General features: G+C 37.5%; 1 protein-coding gene across 1 annotated transcript; it reads right to left on the bottom strand.

The window, feature by feature from the left end:
* Positions 1-1335: 1335 nt before the first annotated feature.
* On the bottom strand, positions 1336-2185 carry LOC111887243 (uncharacterized). The gene is made up of 3 exons (XM_023883405.3): positions 2032-2185; positions 1502-1852; positions 1336-1410 (listed from the first exon to the last, which is right to left on the bottom strand). Exons 2-3 carry the CDS (start codon positions 1825-1827, stop codon positions 1341-1343), a joined length of 396 nt encoding a protein of 131 aa, XP_023739173.1. The 5' UTR covers positions 1828-1852; positions 2032-2185; the 3' UTR covers positions 1336-1340.
* Positions 2186-15804: the final 13619 nt, after the last annotated feature.

The raw sequence follows: 15804 nt of genomic DNA, 5'->3' as shown, positions 1-15804 counted from the left end.
TGTTCCAATATGGAGCAAAGGTCAAAAACCTATTGATCTCTTCTTCATGCATGTGTGTTTTCTTGGTATATTTGTGTGGGAATTAAGGCGGATTCAATAAACATACAAAAAATTTCTTGGCTCAAATGTAGATAAGAGTTTACACCATAAAATAATTAAAGATAAACAAACATGAAGCTTGATCATTAGATTGAAGAGAGCATGTCAAAATTTGTGGATGATTTATTGGGTTCCATAACTACATTATAAAAAAGCTTACGTATATTGCACTTAGTGTTAGAGCATCCACAATGCAAGTATTATAAGAGTTGAATAATATGATGATTAGGATTGAATAAGAGTTGAATATAGTGTGTGTGTGTGTGTGTGTGTGTGTGATGACATTGAATAGAGATGAATGAAGGAGTTGAATAATTACTAATTAATAGAATGAATAAAATGATATTTAGGATTGAATATATAGATGTTTAATGGGTTTTGAGTGATTGTATAGATGTTTAACAGATGATGTGACAATTTATTGAATTCTATAGCGTTTTATGAATGGCTTTAGAAACCGTATAAGGCAAAAAAAAATATTTACTTTCATAAACTCACAAAGGGGGAGAAGGCTGCAACTTCCTGCAAAAGAATTTTAATTGTGGGATTTCATAATTAAACTTCACACAAAAAATTAAAGTTTGGGTGATTCATAAACTGAGAAATTATCAATCTTTAGACCATTCACAATGCATAGTTCAGTGAAAGAATTGAATGATATGACATACTTAATTGACATTCAATGGATTAAGCTCTATTATTATGGGATGCTACGTTGACATTCAATGGATATGAAGTTAAATGGTCATTGAATTCTTCAATGGGAAAAAAGAAACATTGTTACTATTAAATATATATTTCATTAAACTCTATTTAGTTCAATCCGTTATAGTAAAATTAATGTAGAGTTGTATAATAAGTTATGTCAATTCCATTAAACTCTAATAAGTTTGCATTGTGGAGAGAGAGAGAGAGAGATGCAAGAACATACTAGAGATTCTTACGGTTCCATAAACTCAGAAACTATCAAGCCTTTAAGGCATAAAATTAAAGAAAAGAAAAAAAAGAAAGAAGGTTGCTAGCTGAATATCGCCTATAGAAAGAGAATAAACAAAGAAGAAAGAGTAAATAAAAAAACATGGCCGTTGAAGGGCAAGTTTCTCTTCCTTGATTCCTTTTCTTTCTGAAAAAGAAAAAAAAATCAAATCAAATCTTTATATATTGATCAGAAATGAAAATAACTAACAAAACAGACATACACGGTTAACAGAAACGAAATGCATGTTACTTAATTACCTTAATCATTCCCTTGGTGTTTTGCATTTGTAGCATTCCATTCTACTAGCATAATTGTGCACTCCACAACCTAATCTGCATGATATCAAACAACGAACAAGAAATAAGAAACTTTTCATATAAATTTATTAGTTAATGTTTTCATTAAAAAAAAAAAATTCTATACCTATTGCAAATCCAATCTCCGGTTTTCCAACCTGGAACAGCGCTAGCATCATAGCCATAACATGCTGCTGTCGTTGCAGCCATCATAGCGCTATAATCTTTGAGTCCTCCACACCTATAACATGCGTTCCTACTAGCATAATTGTGTGTCCCACAGTTGAATGTAGCACAATACCAATCACCAGCCAAAACCTCCGTTCTGTTCATACCATAACATGAAACCTCTTCAGGAGACGCAAACTTGGGACAATGACATCTTTGACAAGCGTCTCGTTTCTTGAAGTTCATATGCTGACATGAAGCACACATCCAGTCTCCACTGCTCATTTTCTCTTGTTTTATGTTTTAGAACCTGAAACATCGATGAAAAAGAACCATTACATTCTACCTCTTTTGAAGCTTAAAAGTAATTAATTATGCATGATGCACAACTACGAATCATATGATGATCATTCATAGAAAATTGTCACATTCTATCTCCTTTAAAATCTTTGAAAACACCATTTACCTATAGAGTAATTAAGTACTGACCTTGAGAATGTGTTGATGTAGTAATCACGGAATGAAGCAAACTAGCAAAAGAAGAGATGGTGTGATAATATTTGAGTTGGTGATTTTTTTAATGGAACTTGAATGGTTTATATACTTGCGAAAAGATTCTCAAAAGTCGGACCCATGTAAGCAATAGAACTAATAAGCCATCTTCCTTAGACATGTATCATATTGTATTTTATTTGGTCTCCTTGGAATGGGATTCGAAAAGTTAGAAAAGTTCTATTTTGGTCTAGATAATCCTTTAAAATCAGTTTATTTTGGTTAGTTTTGAACATATATATATATATATATATATATATATATATATATATATATATATATATATATATATATATATATATATATATATATATATATCGTTCTTACGAGTGGGATCTAACTGCATCTGAAACATGAGTAATTGTTAAAAAGTTAAAATCTTATTATAAAGAGAGAAAACATGCATATATTTTTTTATTAAGTTACTAGCTAGTTTGCATATGTCTTCTATTAAAGACTGACGGAAAGATGTTTTTTTACATGCATAAATTTTTGTATGAAAATTACTTACGGATTACGTTAATTTTACCCTCAGGTCTTAAACTCCCAATCCATCTCTTGTAAAAGACTATTATCCCTATGCTAATGTGTCCATGAGGAGACAAACAGATAAACTTAGTTTTAGATGCATGGAGGTGGCAATGTACAAACGAATAAAATGTTCCCATATTAAAATTCCAAGAATGCCCCTTCTTTACATGATTCCGCCAGCATTATTTGAACAAAAAGGCTTCCAACTTATTCCCTTTCATACTATTTCCACTTTTAGTAATATATTATGAGGATTTTAATGTTATTAATTAAGGAAGTGAAGAGTGCATGATACATCCATCCATCTTTCTTCATCCCTCTCCTAATTGCTTTCTTACATGCACGACCCCACTCATGACATGCATGCATACAATGCATATTTAACAGATGAACCTTTTATATGTAGGTTTATATAGTTCCGATCAAGGCGTACTGTTTCAGCTGCTTAGTTATCTTTTTATTTATAGGAACTAATGTTCTATTCTTTCTTTCACATGGGAATAAATTCCCTATAAAACAATGGTGCACCATTACAAAATTCTATTCTTCATGGCCTTTGATTATTTTTATAGCAATAATTCAAATCGCTACATTCAGATTCATTTTTACCCTACCTTTATGAGCAAAAATATAGCTTATTGGTTTATTTTTAACAGCGAAAATTAATAAATAGTAGTTTAAGGATAGAAAATAAAAACATTAGAGAGGATGTCACTACTATTTTGTTACTATTGTTTAAAATCTCGCCGATAAAAATATTTGTCGCCGCTATTGCTATTGTCATCGGTCATATCCAGAGTTGGCGATAATGCTCTTGTCACCGGTAATACCTCCTGTTGCCGGTAATAACATTTTTTATTTTTTAATTTTTTTATCAACGATTTTGGGTGCAAAAAAACCGATACATAATGACAATAAATGCAGAAAAAATTACATAATAGCATCTGATTACCTCATAAATACTGTTATAATTAATTTCATACTAAAATAAACAACCAAAGTTGTACAAGTCTACAAGTAAGAAAGTGTCACGACAAGTATAACATACAAAACACAAATTAAATATCCGACGAACCATCTTCTCCGTTCCTATCGTTTTCTCCTTGATCTTTCCTCGATTGAAAAAACACATAAAGCTCCTCCCTACATGTTGGGTTAATGAGCATTATCCGAAGATTTTCCAACTATATAATAAATAACAACATATATAAACTTATAAGTTAAATTATCAAACATAGACAACAACTACCAAAGTACATTACTATTTCTGCCACTTCAATACAAGATATACCAAAAGTACATTGTTATTTCTTGCATTTGGGATAAAAACACAATTACCAAATCAACAAGCATTTATCAATGCCAAAGTACATTAATATTTTTAAACTAAGACAAAAAAAACCAATGTACATTGTTATTTCTTGCACTTGGGACAAAAACCCAATTACTAAAGCTATTAGCAAATAATCACCACAAACCAAAATTACCAAATCAACAAACATTTATGATGCCAAAGTACATTAATATTTTTAACTAGAAACAAAAAACCAAAGTACATTTCTATTTGTTGCACTTAAAGCATAAACATAATTACAAACACAATTACCAAATCAACATGTATTTATTAATCATTATATAGATACATTAAACTTTGAAACTAAATAATTTACTCTATTTGTGCTAAAAAACCTTAAATATAAGAAATACCAAAGTACATTGCTATTTCTTGAACTTAAAATACAAGAACTACCAAAAATGCATTGTTATATCTTGCACTTAGGACAAAAAGCACAATTACCAAATCAACATGCATTTATTGATGCCAAAGTACATCATTATATTTAAACTAAGACAAAAAACCAAAGTACATTGCTATTTCTTGCACTTAGGACAAAAAACCAATTACCAAAGTTTTTAGAAAATAATCCCCACAAAGAAAAATTAGCAAATGACATTTCATTTATTCAAATTAAATAATATTGATTTACGTGTCATGGTTAGGATGGATGTGGTGGTGGTTGTGATGGCTATGAAATCGAAAGGATAACAGAAGGTTTTCGGCCGATGCATCAGATATGGCCACGTCGTTCTCCTAATACTTTCTCGAAGTAGCTCTTTCTTGAGTGGGTGTTAACACTCTTTTAACTTCTGGTCTTTGTGTTTGTTCTAAGAGCATTTTCACTAACCGATTCCATATTTTCCAAAACTGATTAAAAATTAAGTATATATAAACACTTAATTATATAATAAAATTATAATTAGATACTTGTGTATTGTTGTTGTAACACCCTGACTCCCAGGTATAATTTTCGAAAGCTTTATATTCATTTTACTGAGGTGACTCGACGAGTTGCAGACCCAACTTGTCGTGTCGAACCTAGTTGGCCCGCGTGATTTATGATTCCTGCTCGACGAGTCAGTGGACCCCGACTCGACGAGTAGAGTCTGTGCATAGAAACCCTAATTTTTAGGGTTTGCACCATATTTAAAGGACCTTATGTCCTTTCCCCCGGCCCCTTACCACCTCTTGAGGGCCAGAAGAAACCCTAACCAGCTTAGACCTTGTTCTTGAGTGTTGTAAGGACTAAAGAGTGTTTTTGGCGCATTTTGTGAAGCAGGCTTGAAGTATAAGGAGCTTGGAGCAAAGTGAAGCTTATAGATTAGACTCTACTTCATCTTGGCATCATTCTGAAGGTATCAAGTTGTTACTTTGACTTATCTTTAGCTAGATCTTTTCATGCTTAGGTTTAGGGCCATTTATAGCATATTTGTGAGCCACTTCGGGTTTTATGCATGATCTGAAGTTGTAACTTCATATCCAAACTCTTCTTGGTCCCTATAGTCATAAAGTTATCAGATTTAGCAATCATTGGCCCTTCTCTTTGGATTAAACCTTTTCCTTAGCTTGGTTTTTGCATTTAGGACCATCCATGTACGTAAAGTTTGCAACTTTACATGGAAATCATGCCCTAGGAGGATAGATTTGCAATATGGAGCTTTAGGATGGCTTAAAAACGTATGGATAAGAAATGGACTGCATGAACTCAACGAGTAGTATAGCCGACTCGGCGAGTCGGATGAAGATTTCCCGTATTTTTGATACTACATGAACTCGGTGAGTCAATAAGAGGACTCGACAAGTCAGTTAGGGTTTTCCCCGACATCTGGACACATATGGACTCAACGAGTTGGTTGGAAAATCGGCGAGTCAATTAGGGTTTTGGTGATTCTGAGTTCTTAATGAACTCGACGAGTTGCTAGGAGCACTCGACGAGTCGCGTCAACATGGATTGTTGACTTTAACCGCTGACTTTGACTTTCACCAAGGTTTAACTAGTTTAACTTCTGGGGGTATTTTGGTAATTTGGGAATTTATGGAAGTGAATCATTGGTGGATGTAGGTGTTGGACTTGGGGCTGCATTCGGTGGAGTTTGACTTTATCACTTCGAGGTACTTGTGAGCTGAGTTCTCTTCACTATATCAACAGGGTCTAAGGCACCAATGTCGGCCCTTTTTGGATTTATATACGGGTTTATTACACAATATGCTTTATGAATTGTATCCTGGTTATAGGATGGTTGCTATGTTAGTGATATGTTAGATCGGTATCCTAGTTATAGGATTATGATATGTTAGTGATCTGTTAGATCGGTATCCTGCTTATAGGATGGTTGCTATGTCTGTGATCGGTTAGATTGGTATCTTGGTTATAAGATGGTTGCCATGATTAGTGATCTGGTAGATCTGTATGACTATCTGTACTTGCTAGCTAGCATATGATATGTATGTGCACATGTTTGTTGGTGTGGGGGATTGGGTTACGGCAGGTCCATCTTTGTGTTGTAGGCCAAGATACCTAGGGTGAACCCGATAGACTGCAGACCCAGTTAGGGCATACTAGTCAAGCCGATGGCCCGGCGAGTGGTCCGGATAGGCTGAAGGCCCTGAGAGGCAGTGCATACGTGCCGATTAGGGCATACTAGTCAAGCCGAAGGCCCAACAAGCGGTCCGGATAGGCTGAAGGCCCTAAGAGGCGGTGCAGAGAGCGGTCCAGATAGACTGATGTCCTGTGAGGCGGTCTAGTAAGACTGATGGCTCATTATTCATGATGTATTTTTTTATATGATATGGTTATATCTGTATGGCGTTGGTATTTTGAGGGAACTCACTAAGCTTCGAGCTTAGAATTTTTGATCTTGTTTTAGGTACTTATGATGATTGTGGGAAGGCGAAGGCGTGATCGTGCACCTCCTTATATTTTTATGATTTGATTATGGGGATACTCTGATGTTTAAACTATTTTGAAAACAAATTGTAATAAATTAATAGTTTTAAATGTTTTAAAAAGTTCAAATTTGGCATGATTTTTATGGATGTTACAAGTTGGTATCAGAGCCTTGGTTTGAGTGAATTGGAGGAAACACTAGTGTGTCTCCAGTCTCAAACTAAGGAAAATATTTTAAAATGATTTTTTTTAAAATGGTTTTTGAAATAATAATGGAGGATGCAAGTGTACGATCAGCTGGAGCTCGCGAGTAGACCCCAAAATTGATGGGATTTTTAGCCATAAGAATATCCTATGTGCTCATGCAAACCCTAATGCTTGGATCTAGGTTTCTCTATTGTACATGCAATTCATCCAAGACTTTAAACCCTAGTTCTAGCATAAAATTAATCATATTAACATGTGAAAGAGTTTTAGATCTTACCTTGATTGTTTTGTAGGAATAACAATCTCAAATTCTCCTTGTAATGACTTTAGAAAGCTTAGAGTCACAAGTGTCACTCCTCTAATGGTTCACAAACACCAAGAGCAAGAGGATGAAGAATAAGGAGAGAGGAGGCTACCCAAAACCGTCTAGAACCCTAGCGGAACTCTTAGCCAAGTTTTTGGGGCATAAGGGTACTATATATACATGTAGGCTATTAGGGTTTTCAACTAGGAAACCCTACTCTGACTGCTTAAGCCCTAAACAACACATGGACCCTTTTAGAATATCCCTTGGACGATTTCTAATGGGTTTCCCCATAGAATTCGTCCAACCTATTATTCCAAGTGGATCCTTAGCCCAAATGCAATTATCTTATAATTACAGTTCCAGTCCCTTAAGTTTAATTAATCTCTTTTAGCCACAAAATTAATTATCAATTAATTATTGACTAATAATAATGAAACAATATGATTTCTCCTTTAATATATTATTCTGATAATATATTAGTAAATCATAATCCTTTCTCTCCATAATTCATCCTATCAAGTTGCTTTGGTGAAGGCAACCCAAAAGGACCATGCACCATCGGTTCAAGTACATACCAAAATAGTTATGGACTTAGACACTAATCCAAAAGTCTCCCACTTGGATAAGTCTAATAACTATTATGCATATAACTTCAGATCCTGATCTGCAATCGTAGCTTTCAAAAGCCGTTGTCAACTATGATCTTACCAGAAGCATGTCCTTTAGATAAGGGATCATATATTCTTCCATTCTAGATATCGTATAGACGTGAGACATGGATTTTAATCATTCTCTCTATACTGTTTCCCGATTTCCGATTTATGACGACTGACAACAGACCACATTTGAACACATCAAATTAGTCTCGGCTTGGCCAAGCGCCGGAGGTATTTATGGACCTGATGAATCAGGTCTACATAACGATGCTTGATTACTCGGTCCTTGTGTTCATAGACGATATCTTAGTGTACTCGAAGACCCAAGAGCAGCATGAGGAGCATGTTCTGGAGCTATTGGGAGTTTTGAGGCGAGAGCGGATGTATGCCAAGTTCTTAAAGTGCGAGTTTTGGTTACGAGAGGTTCAGTTCCTTCGAGATTTTTGTCGATCCTGCCAAAATCGAGGCGGTTATGTAGTACGAGGTTCTGAAATCTCCCTCGGATATCACGAGCTTTTTGGGATTGGCAGGGTACTACTAGAGATTCACGCACGATTTATCCAAGATTACAGTACCCCTCACTCGTCTGACGAGGAAGGGGGTGGATTTCTGGTGGGGCCCTGAGCAGCAGAGGGCATTCGAGACCCTCAGACAGCGACTTTGCGAGGATCCAGTCTTGACTCTCCCGGAGGGAGTTGAGGATTTTGTGGTGTTTTGTGATTCATCCATCACGGGACTGCGAGTTGTCCTCATGCAGAGAGGACGGGTGATAGCCTACGCGTCGTGACAGTTGAAGTCGCACGAGACGAGATACCCTACCCATGATTTGGAGTTGGGAGCGGTGGTATTCGCTCTCAATATCTAGAAACATTACCTCTATGGGGTCCGTTGTACCGTATACACGAACCACAAGAGTTTGAGACACATCATGGATCAGCCAAACCTGAACATGAGACAGCGCAGGTGGCTGGATGTTGTCAAGGACTACGACTATGAGATCCTTTACCACCCAGGTAAAGCGAACGTGGCTGTAGACGGTCTGAGCCACAAGTCAGCTAGATCTTCTACCCCAGTGACATGTATGAGGATATCGGTGGATTCTACGCTTGTGAGCTTGATCCGGGAAGCTTAGGCAGAGGGTATGTGTCGGGAGAACTGGAAGCTTGAGAGGATTAGGGGTGAGAACACCCGGTTTGTGCAGGCTAGTCGGGGATTATTGACCCGTTGTGGTCGCGTCTTGGTTCTGGTGTCTGGTGGGGTCAGACAGACTGTTTTGGAAGAGGCTCATAATTCTCGCTTCTCTATCCACCCGGGGGCCACCAAGATGTACCGGGATTTGTGATTGAGTTACTGGTGGCCGTGCATGAAGCGAGAAATCGCTAGGTACGTGGAGAGGTGCCTGACCTGCTGGATGATCGAGGCCAAGCACCAGAGGCCACATGGAAAGATGCAGCCTCTAGAGGTTCCCATGTGGAAGTGGGCACAAATCACGATGGATTTTATTACCAAGTTGCCGAGGACGACGAAGGGCTTCGACGCTATTTGGGTCATCGTGGATCAATTGACCAAGAGCGCCCACTTTTTAGCAATGTTCATTGGTCGAGAAGGTGGCCGATATGTATATACATGAGATTGTCGCTCGCCATGGGATTCTGTCTCTATCATTCTAGACCGTGATGTTTAGTTCACATCTCGTTTCTTGTAGAAGTTCCACAAGGAGTTGGGAACGCGACTACACTTTAGTACAACCTATCATCCGCAGATGGATGGCCAGAGTGAGTGGACCATACAGACTCTCGAGGATATGTTGAGAGCCTGCGTTATTGACTTCGGTGGGAGTTGGGACTCCTACCTGCCCCTTGCAGAGTTCTCCTACAACAACTTTCATTCCAGTATTGGCGCTCCACCATAAAACCTGTTGTATGGGCGGAGATGCCGCACCCTAGTCTGTTGGGGCGAGGTTGGTCACAGGGTGATGGATCGGACCGAGGTAGTCCTGCAAACTACCGAGATGATTCAACAGATCAGACAGCGGTTGCAGACTACATAGTGTCGGCAGAAGAGTTATGCCGACCGGCGCCGATCTGAGTTGGAGTTTCAGATCGGTGACATGGTACTTCTAAAGCTTTCACCCTGGAAGGGTGTTATTCATTTCAGGAAGAGGGGGAAGTTGGGTCCCCGATACATCGGGCCATTCAATATCACTGCCAGGGTTGGCAAGGTGGCGTATCGACTACATCTCCCTCAGGAGCTTTGTTAGATCCACAACACTTTCCATGTCTCACAGTTGTGGAAGTGCATTCAAAATGAGGAGGCAGTAGTATCATTAGATGATATTCAGGTCATTGAGCGCCTGAATTACGTAGAGAGACTAGTGGTTGTTCTTGACAGGAAGGTAAAGGTTCTACGGAACAAGAAAGTACCTTTGGTAAAGGTAGAGTGGCAGCATCGGAGGGGATCCAAGTGGACTTGAGAGTCGGAGATAGAGATGCGGGAGCATTACCCCGAGTTATTCATCACATCGGACTTCAAGGACGAAGCCTAGTTCAAGTGGGGGAGAATTGTAACACCCTGAATCCCAGGTATAATTTTCGAAAGCCTTATATTCATTTTACTGAGGGGACTAGACGAGTTGAAGGCCCCAACTCGTTGTGTCGAACCTAGTCGGCCCGTGTGATTTATGAATCCCACTCGACAAGTCGGTGGACTCTGACTCGATGAGTAGAGCATGTGCATAGAAACCTAAATTTTTATGGTTTGCACCCTATTTAAAGGACCTTAAGTCCTTTCCTCTAGCCCCTTACCACCTCTTGACGTCCAAAAGAAACCATAACCACCTTAGACCTTGTTCTTGACTGTTGTGAGGATTAAAGAGTGTTTTTGGTGCATTTTGTGAAGAAGGCTTGAAGTATAAGGTGCTTGGAACAAAGAGGAGCTTGTGGATATGACTCTACTTCATCTTGGCATCATTATGAAGGTATCAAGTCGTTACCTTGACTTATCTTTAGCTAGATCTTTTCATGCCTAGTTTTAGAGCAATTTATAGCATATTTGTGAGCCAATTCGGGTTTTGGGCATGATCTGAAGTTGTAACTTCAGATCTAGACTCCTCTTGGTCCTTATAGTCATAAAGTTATCAGATTTAGCAAGCATTGACCCTTCTCTTTAGATTAAACCTTTCCCTTAGCTTGGTTTTGGAATTCAGGACCATGCATGTACGTAAACTTTGCAACTTTACATGGAAATCATGCCCTAGGAGGTTAGATCTACAATACGGAGCCTTGCGATGGCTTAAAAACGTCTGGATAAGAAATAGACTACATGAACTCGATGAGTCGCATAGCCAACTCAGCGAGTCCGATAAAGATTTCCCGTTTTTTATTCTGCATGAACTCGATGAGTCAGTAAGAGGACTCGACGAGTCAAGTAGGGTTTTCCCCGATATCTTGACACGCATGGACTGGACTAGATGATTTGGTTGGAAACTCGGCGAGTCAATTAGGGTTATGGTGATTTCTTATTTCTTTAGGAGCTTAACGAGTTGTTAGGATCACTCGGCGAGTCGGGTCAACATGGACTGTTGACTTTGATCGTTGACCAAGAGTTGATCAGTTTGACTTCTAGGGGTATTTTGGTAATTTGGGAATTTATGGAAGTGAATCATTAGTGGATGTAGGTGTTGGACTTGGATCTGTATTTGGTGGATTTTGACTTTATCACTTCGAGCTACTTGAGAGGTGGGTTCTCCTTACTAGGGATGAGTTATAAAACCGGACTGGAACCATAATCAGACCGGAACCGGAACCGGTATAACCGGAAAATGTTTAAATGGTCTGGATATTGGGTTCCAAATTTAGTCTTATCCGGGTTCCGGGTATTTCGGGTACGGGTCCAACGGGTCCGGGTATTCCGGGTAAAAAAACCGGAACCGGTTTTTGGGACCGGATATGTAAAAAACCCGGAACCGGGTTTAATGGACCAGAACCGATTTTTGTACGTTTTATAAAGTTTTTATATAGGAAATATAAATAAATGTAAAAAGATTATAAGTTAATGGGTATCATAATATATATAAGTTTTAAAAAATGAATATACTAGGAATATATTTTTGGCATGGAAATTTGTATAAAAAATAGTGTCGGTTAAAGATGAAATATTATTTATACATTTTTGATCTAAAGAAACTGGATGTAGGATTGGAGATGGTTGTTTATCATGATCTTGATTTGTATATGAGCTCTCGTAATAATAATAATAATAATAATAATAATAATAATAATAATAATAATAATAATAATAATAACAACAACAACAACATTGATGTAGTGGAAACTCACAGATATGAAGCATGACATTCATCTAACAAAATCTCAGCCTATCTCCCATTCCCCTCTCTAGTGAACTTTATTTGTAAGAACCATAATTTATATGTAATATTAATATTAGATAAATGGCTATAAGTTTGGTTTTATATGTTAAACAATTGGCTTATGGTGTTTTATTTGAGTGAATTTGAATATATATAATAGTGTATTTGATCAAAAAGAGTGAAATCGAAAGTTTTATTATTTTTAGTATCAATTTGTTTTATTGGCTTAATGGGTTAAAGTTCTATAAACTTTTAGCCTATTTACAGCGGATCTTTTACAAAATGTTATATATTCATTTTGTTCTTTAATTATTCTAACTATTTTTTTAATTAGAACCTCTAATCATTTTACAATTAACTCATCCCTATCAATGTACAGTATATATTACAATTACATAACTAAAAGCTCATATTTCACAGTACTATTAAACCAACTTTGTTATATCACGTTACTTTTAAAAAAAAAAATCAATGTCGTCAATAACCTAAATGTAATTTTTTATTTATTAATTTTTTTTATAATGGTTGAAAGATTATGCGATTGAGGTAAATACAAAAAATAATAATAATAATAAAATATGGGTTTTCCGGTTCTAAACCCATTTTACCTGGTTCCACCTTACCCACTTTCCTATTTCCGGGTTTTTCGATTCTAGACTCACTTTACCCGGTACCGTACCTAGAACCGGTTCCTATATACCGGTCCGGTTTCCAGTTCTAAAAAATCTTGTTAAACGGTTTTGGGTTTTCCGGGTCCGAGTCCATCCGGTCCGGGTTTGGACCCACTTTCATCCCTAAATTGCTTAGTGACCTATAGTTGGTCTGACTCTCTGCACGCTAGTTGTTATGCTAGTTAGGTAGATCTATAGGACTACCGGTAGTATTATTTGATTATCTGCATGCGCATTAGTTATCTTATATGTCGACATATTATGTGGGGTGGGTTGAGGTGATATTGCTCCGTGCAGTAACCAACAAACCCGGGAGCATTCCAGATACAAGTTGAGGGAGACTCGTACTATAGGCTCGGGAGCATTCCAGATACAAGCTAAGCGAGACTTGTATTGTAGGTTTGATGGCAATCCTGATGTGAGTTGTGGGCCCGGAAGCCAATCCAAACTCACACTGTGGGCCTAGGGGTAATCCAGTCTATAAAGTCGTGGACCCAGTACATGCTGTTATTCATATATGAGTTATGTGAAGTGTATCGGTATGTTGGCATTCCAACCCGATGGTTGAGGGCCTTGGGTATTCCATCCCGATGGATGATTGGACCCATAGTATGTTGTTTGTTATTGTATGTGTATTGTTATGTGTATGGGTATTTTGGGGATAACTCACTAAGTCTTCGAGCTTACAGTTTTAGTTTATTGTTTTAGGTTCAACGGATGACCATGGTAAGGCAAAGGCGTGACTGTACACCTCCTCGATTTATGATTATGATTTCTGTTAACTCTGATGTTTAAACTATTTTGAAAACAAAATGTAATAGCTGAATGGTTTTAAATGATTTAAAAAGTTTTAAATTGGATCGACTTTTATGGATGTTACAGAACTCCTGAAAGCACAAAGTAGAACCTATACATGTCATTTTATCATGACTGATCAATACTAGCATGCAAGTCTACAAGCTCATACATCAGGCACACAAAGACATCTCTCCTAGATCCTCAACCCTAATCTAGCATGCAATTCTCATAACGTATAACATAACAGCATGTATGGGTATTCTATGAATCTCTTACTTAAGCTCGGCTGATTGCACGCACCACACTCTTTCTTTTCTTAGAAAATCCTTCAATAAAATACTTATTTTATGAAAAAATTGTCACACCCTCAGTTTGAGTTTAGATATACCCGAGAGTGTGCCTGAATCCCTCAAACCAAGGCTCTGATACCAACTTGTAACATCCCAAAAATTATGAGGTAAAATTTTCATTTTTATTTCAAACAAAACATTAATTATATTTAAGTCAAACATTCATTATCCTTTTCTAAATATTTAAAAGTACTTTATAGTAAAAACAGTTGTTAGAGTACAATCCCAAAATCATCATAATGCGGAAACATGGATAGATGCGCTACGATTAAACCGTGCCTTTTCCCTTCAAACTAGAAGTACCTGAAAGATAAGCTGAAAACAGAAAGCACAAAGCTTAGTGAGTTTCCCCAAAATACCACATACTAATCGAGCATAATGCCAAGCATATCCGGATGCTTGCCTACCCCTTCGGCCTATTTCAAGCGGATACTAACAAGCATATCAGGGTGCATACTATCCACTTCAGTGTATTTCAACCGGATACCGGATCTCTTTTACCCCTACTACTACCACATAATATTGTAATAAGATAACATAATTATCAAGAAAATATAGACATAACTGACAATTGTCACAAAGACAATCATCACACTACATCATAAACTAGTCGGTCGGCATTGATGCCTTTGACCCACGACTATTACAAAGGAAGACTCACCTCAAACCGCTGATAACCAACTAACTGCTCGGGCTGCTGAACTAGATAACCTTGCACCAACTAATATTAAATACAACCTTAATTAATAATTAACCCGATAACTCAAAATTTGAGGCCCAATCCATAATCCAACTTTCTAAAGGGTAAAAGACCATTTTACCCATTTCTTTACTTTGCCCAACACCAGGATCCAACCTATTAGCACAAAAAGCCCAAGTCTCTGAATGGCAACCCAAAGCCCAATATGGACAAACTTCCTAATTAGGCCCAAAAACCATCATGAGACCAACACCAAGGAAACCCACAGACAATCCACGACCCAAAGTCAAAAGTCCAATGGCCCAACAAGGCCTAAACCATAAATGGCCCAAAAAAGACTTATTGGGGAGTATGCCCTGTGTACCACTACTGTACGCCCCGTGTACTCACCCTCGAAGCACGAAGTACAAGCGATCGATGCAGATTGAAGCAATACGCTGAGTGTGCCTCCACGTACGCCCAATGTACTCGAAAGGGACCCAAAACTCAACATTAAGCACTTAATGGTTAAAAAAATGACTTCCAAACTCAGATATGACCGTAATAAGATGTCTTAACACATAAATTTGTTAACTTTACTCCTTGGCATGGCTTAATGGGACCAAAACCTTAATAAAATTTATAACAAACACTAAAACTCATTCATGCACCAACATAACTCATCAAGATGACATTTTTATGAACAAGGGACCTCCCAAATGCCTAGATCCAACATACTAAGCTCTTGGAGTAGCCCATACTCACAAGGATGACTCTAAGGAGAATAATGAACCCAAAGTACTCCTTAAACTAGATCTAACACACAGATTCATCAAGTTAGAAACTTTTTACCTCCAGAATATAGACCAAGATGCATAAAGGCTGGATCCAAAAGCTCAAAGAAATCCCACACTTG

Source organism: Lactuca sativa, chromosome 5, assembly GCF_002870075.4.
Source record: "Lactuca sativa cultivar Salinas chromosome 5, Lsat_Salinas_v11, whole genome shotgun sequence".
Lineage (NCBI taxonomy): Eukaryota > Viridiplantae > Streptophyta > Magnoliopsida > Asterales > Asteraceae > Lactuca > Lactuca sativa.
Note: the sequence above shows the minus strand (reverse complement) of the source record. Positions and strands in the feature narration are given on the sequence as shown.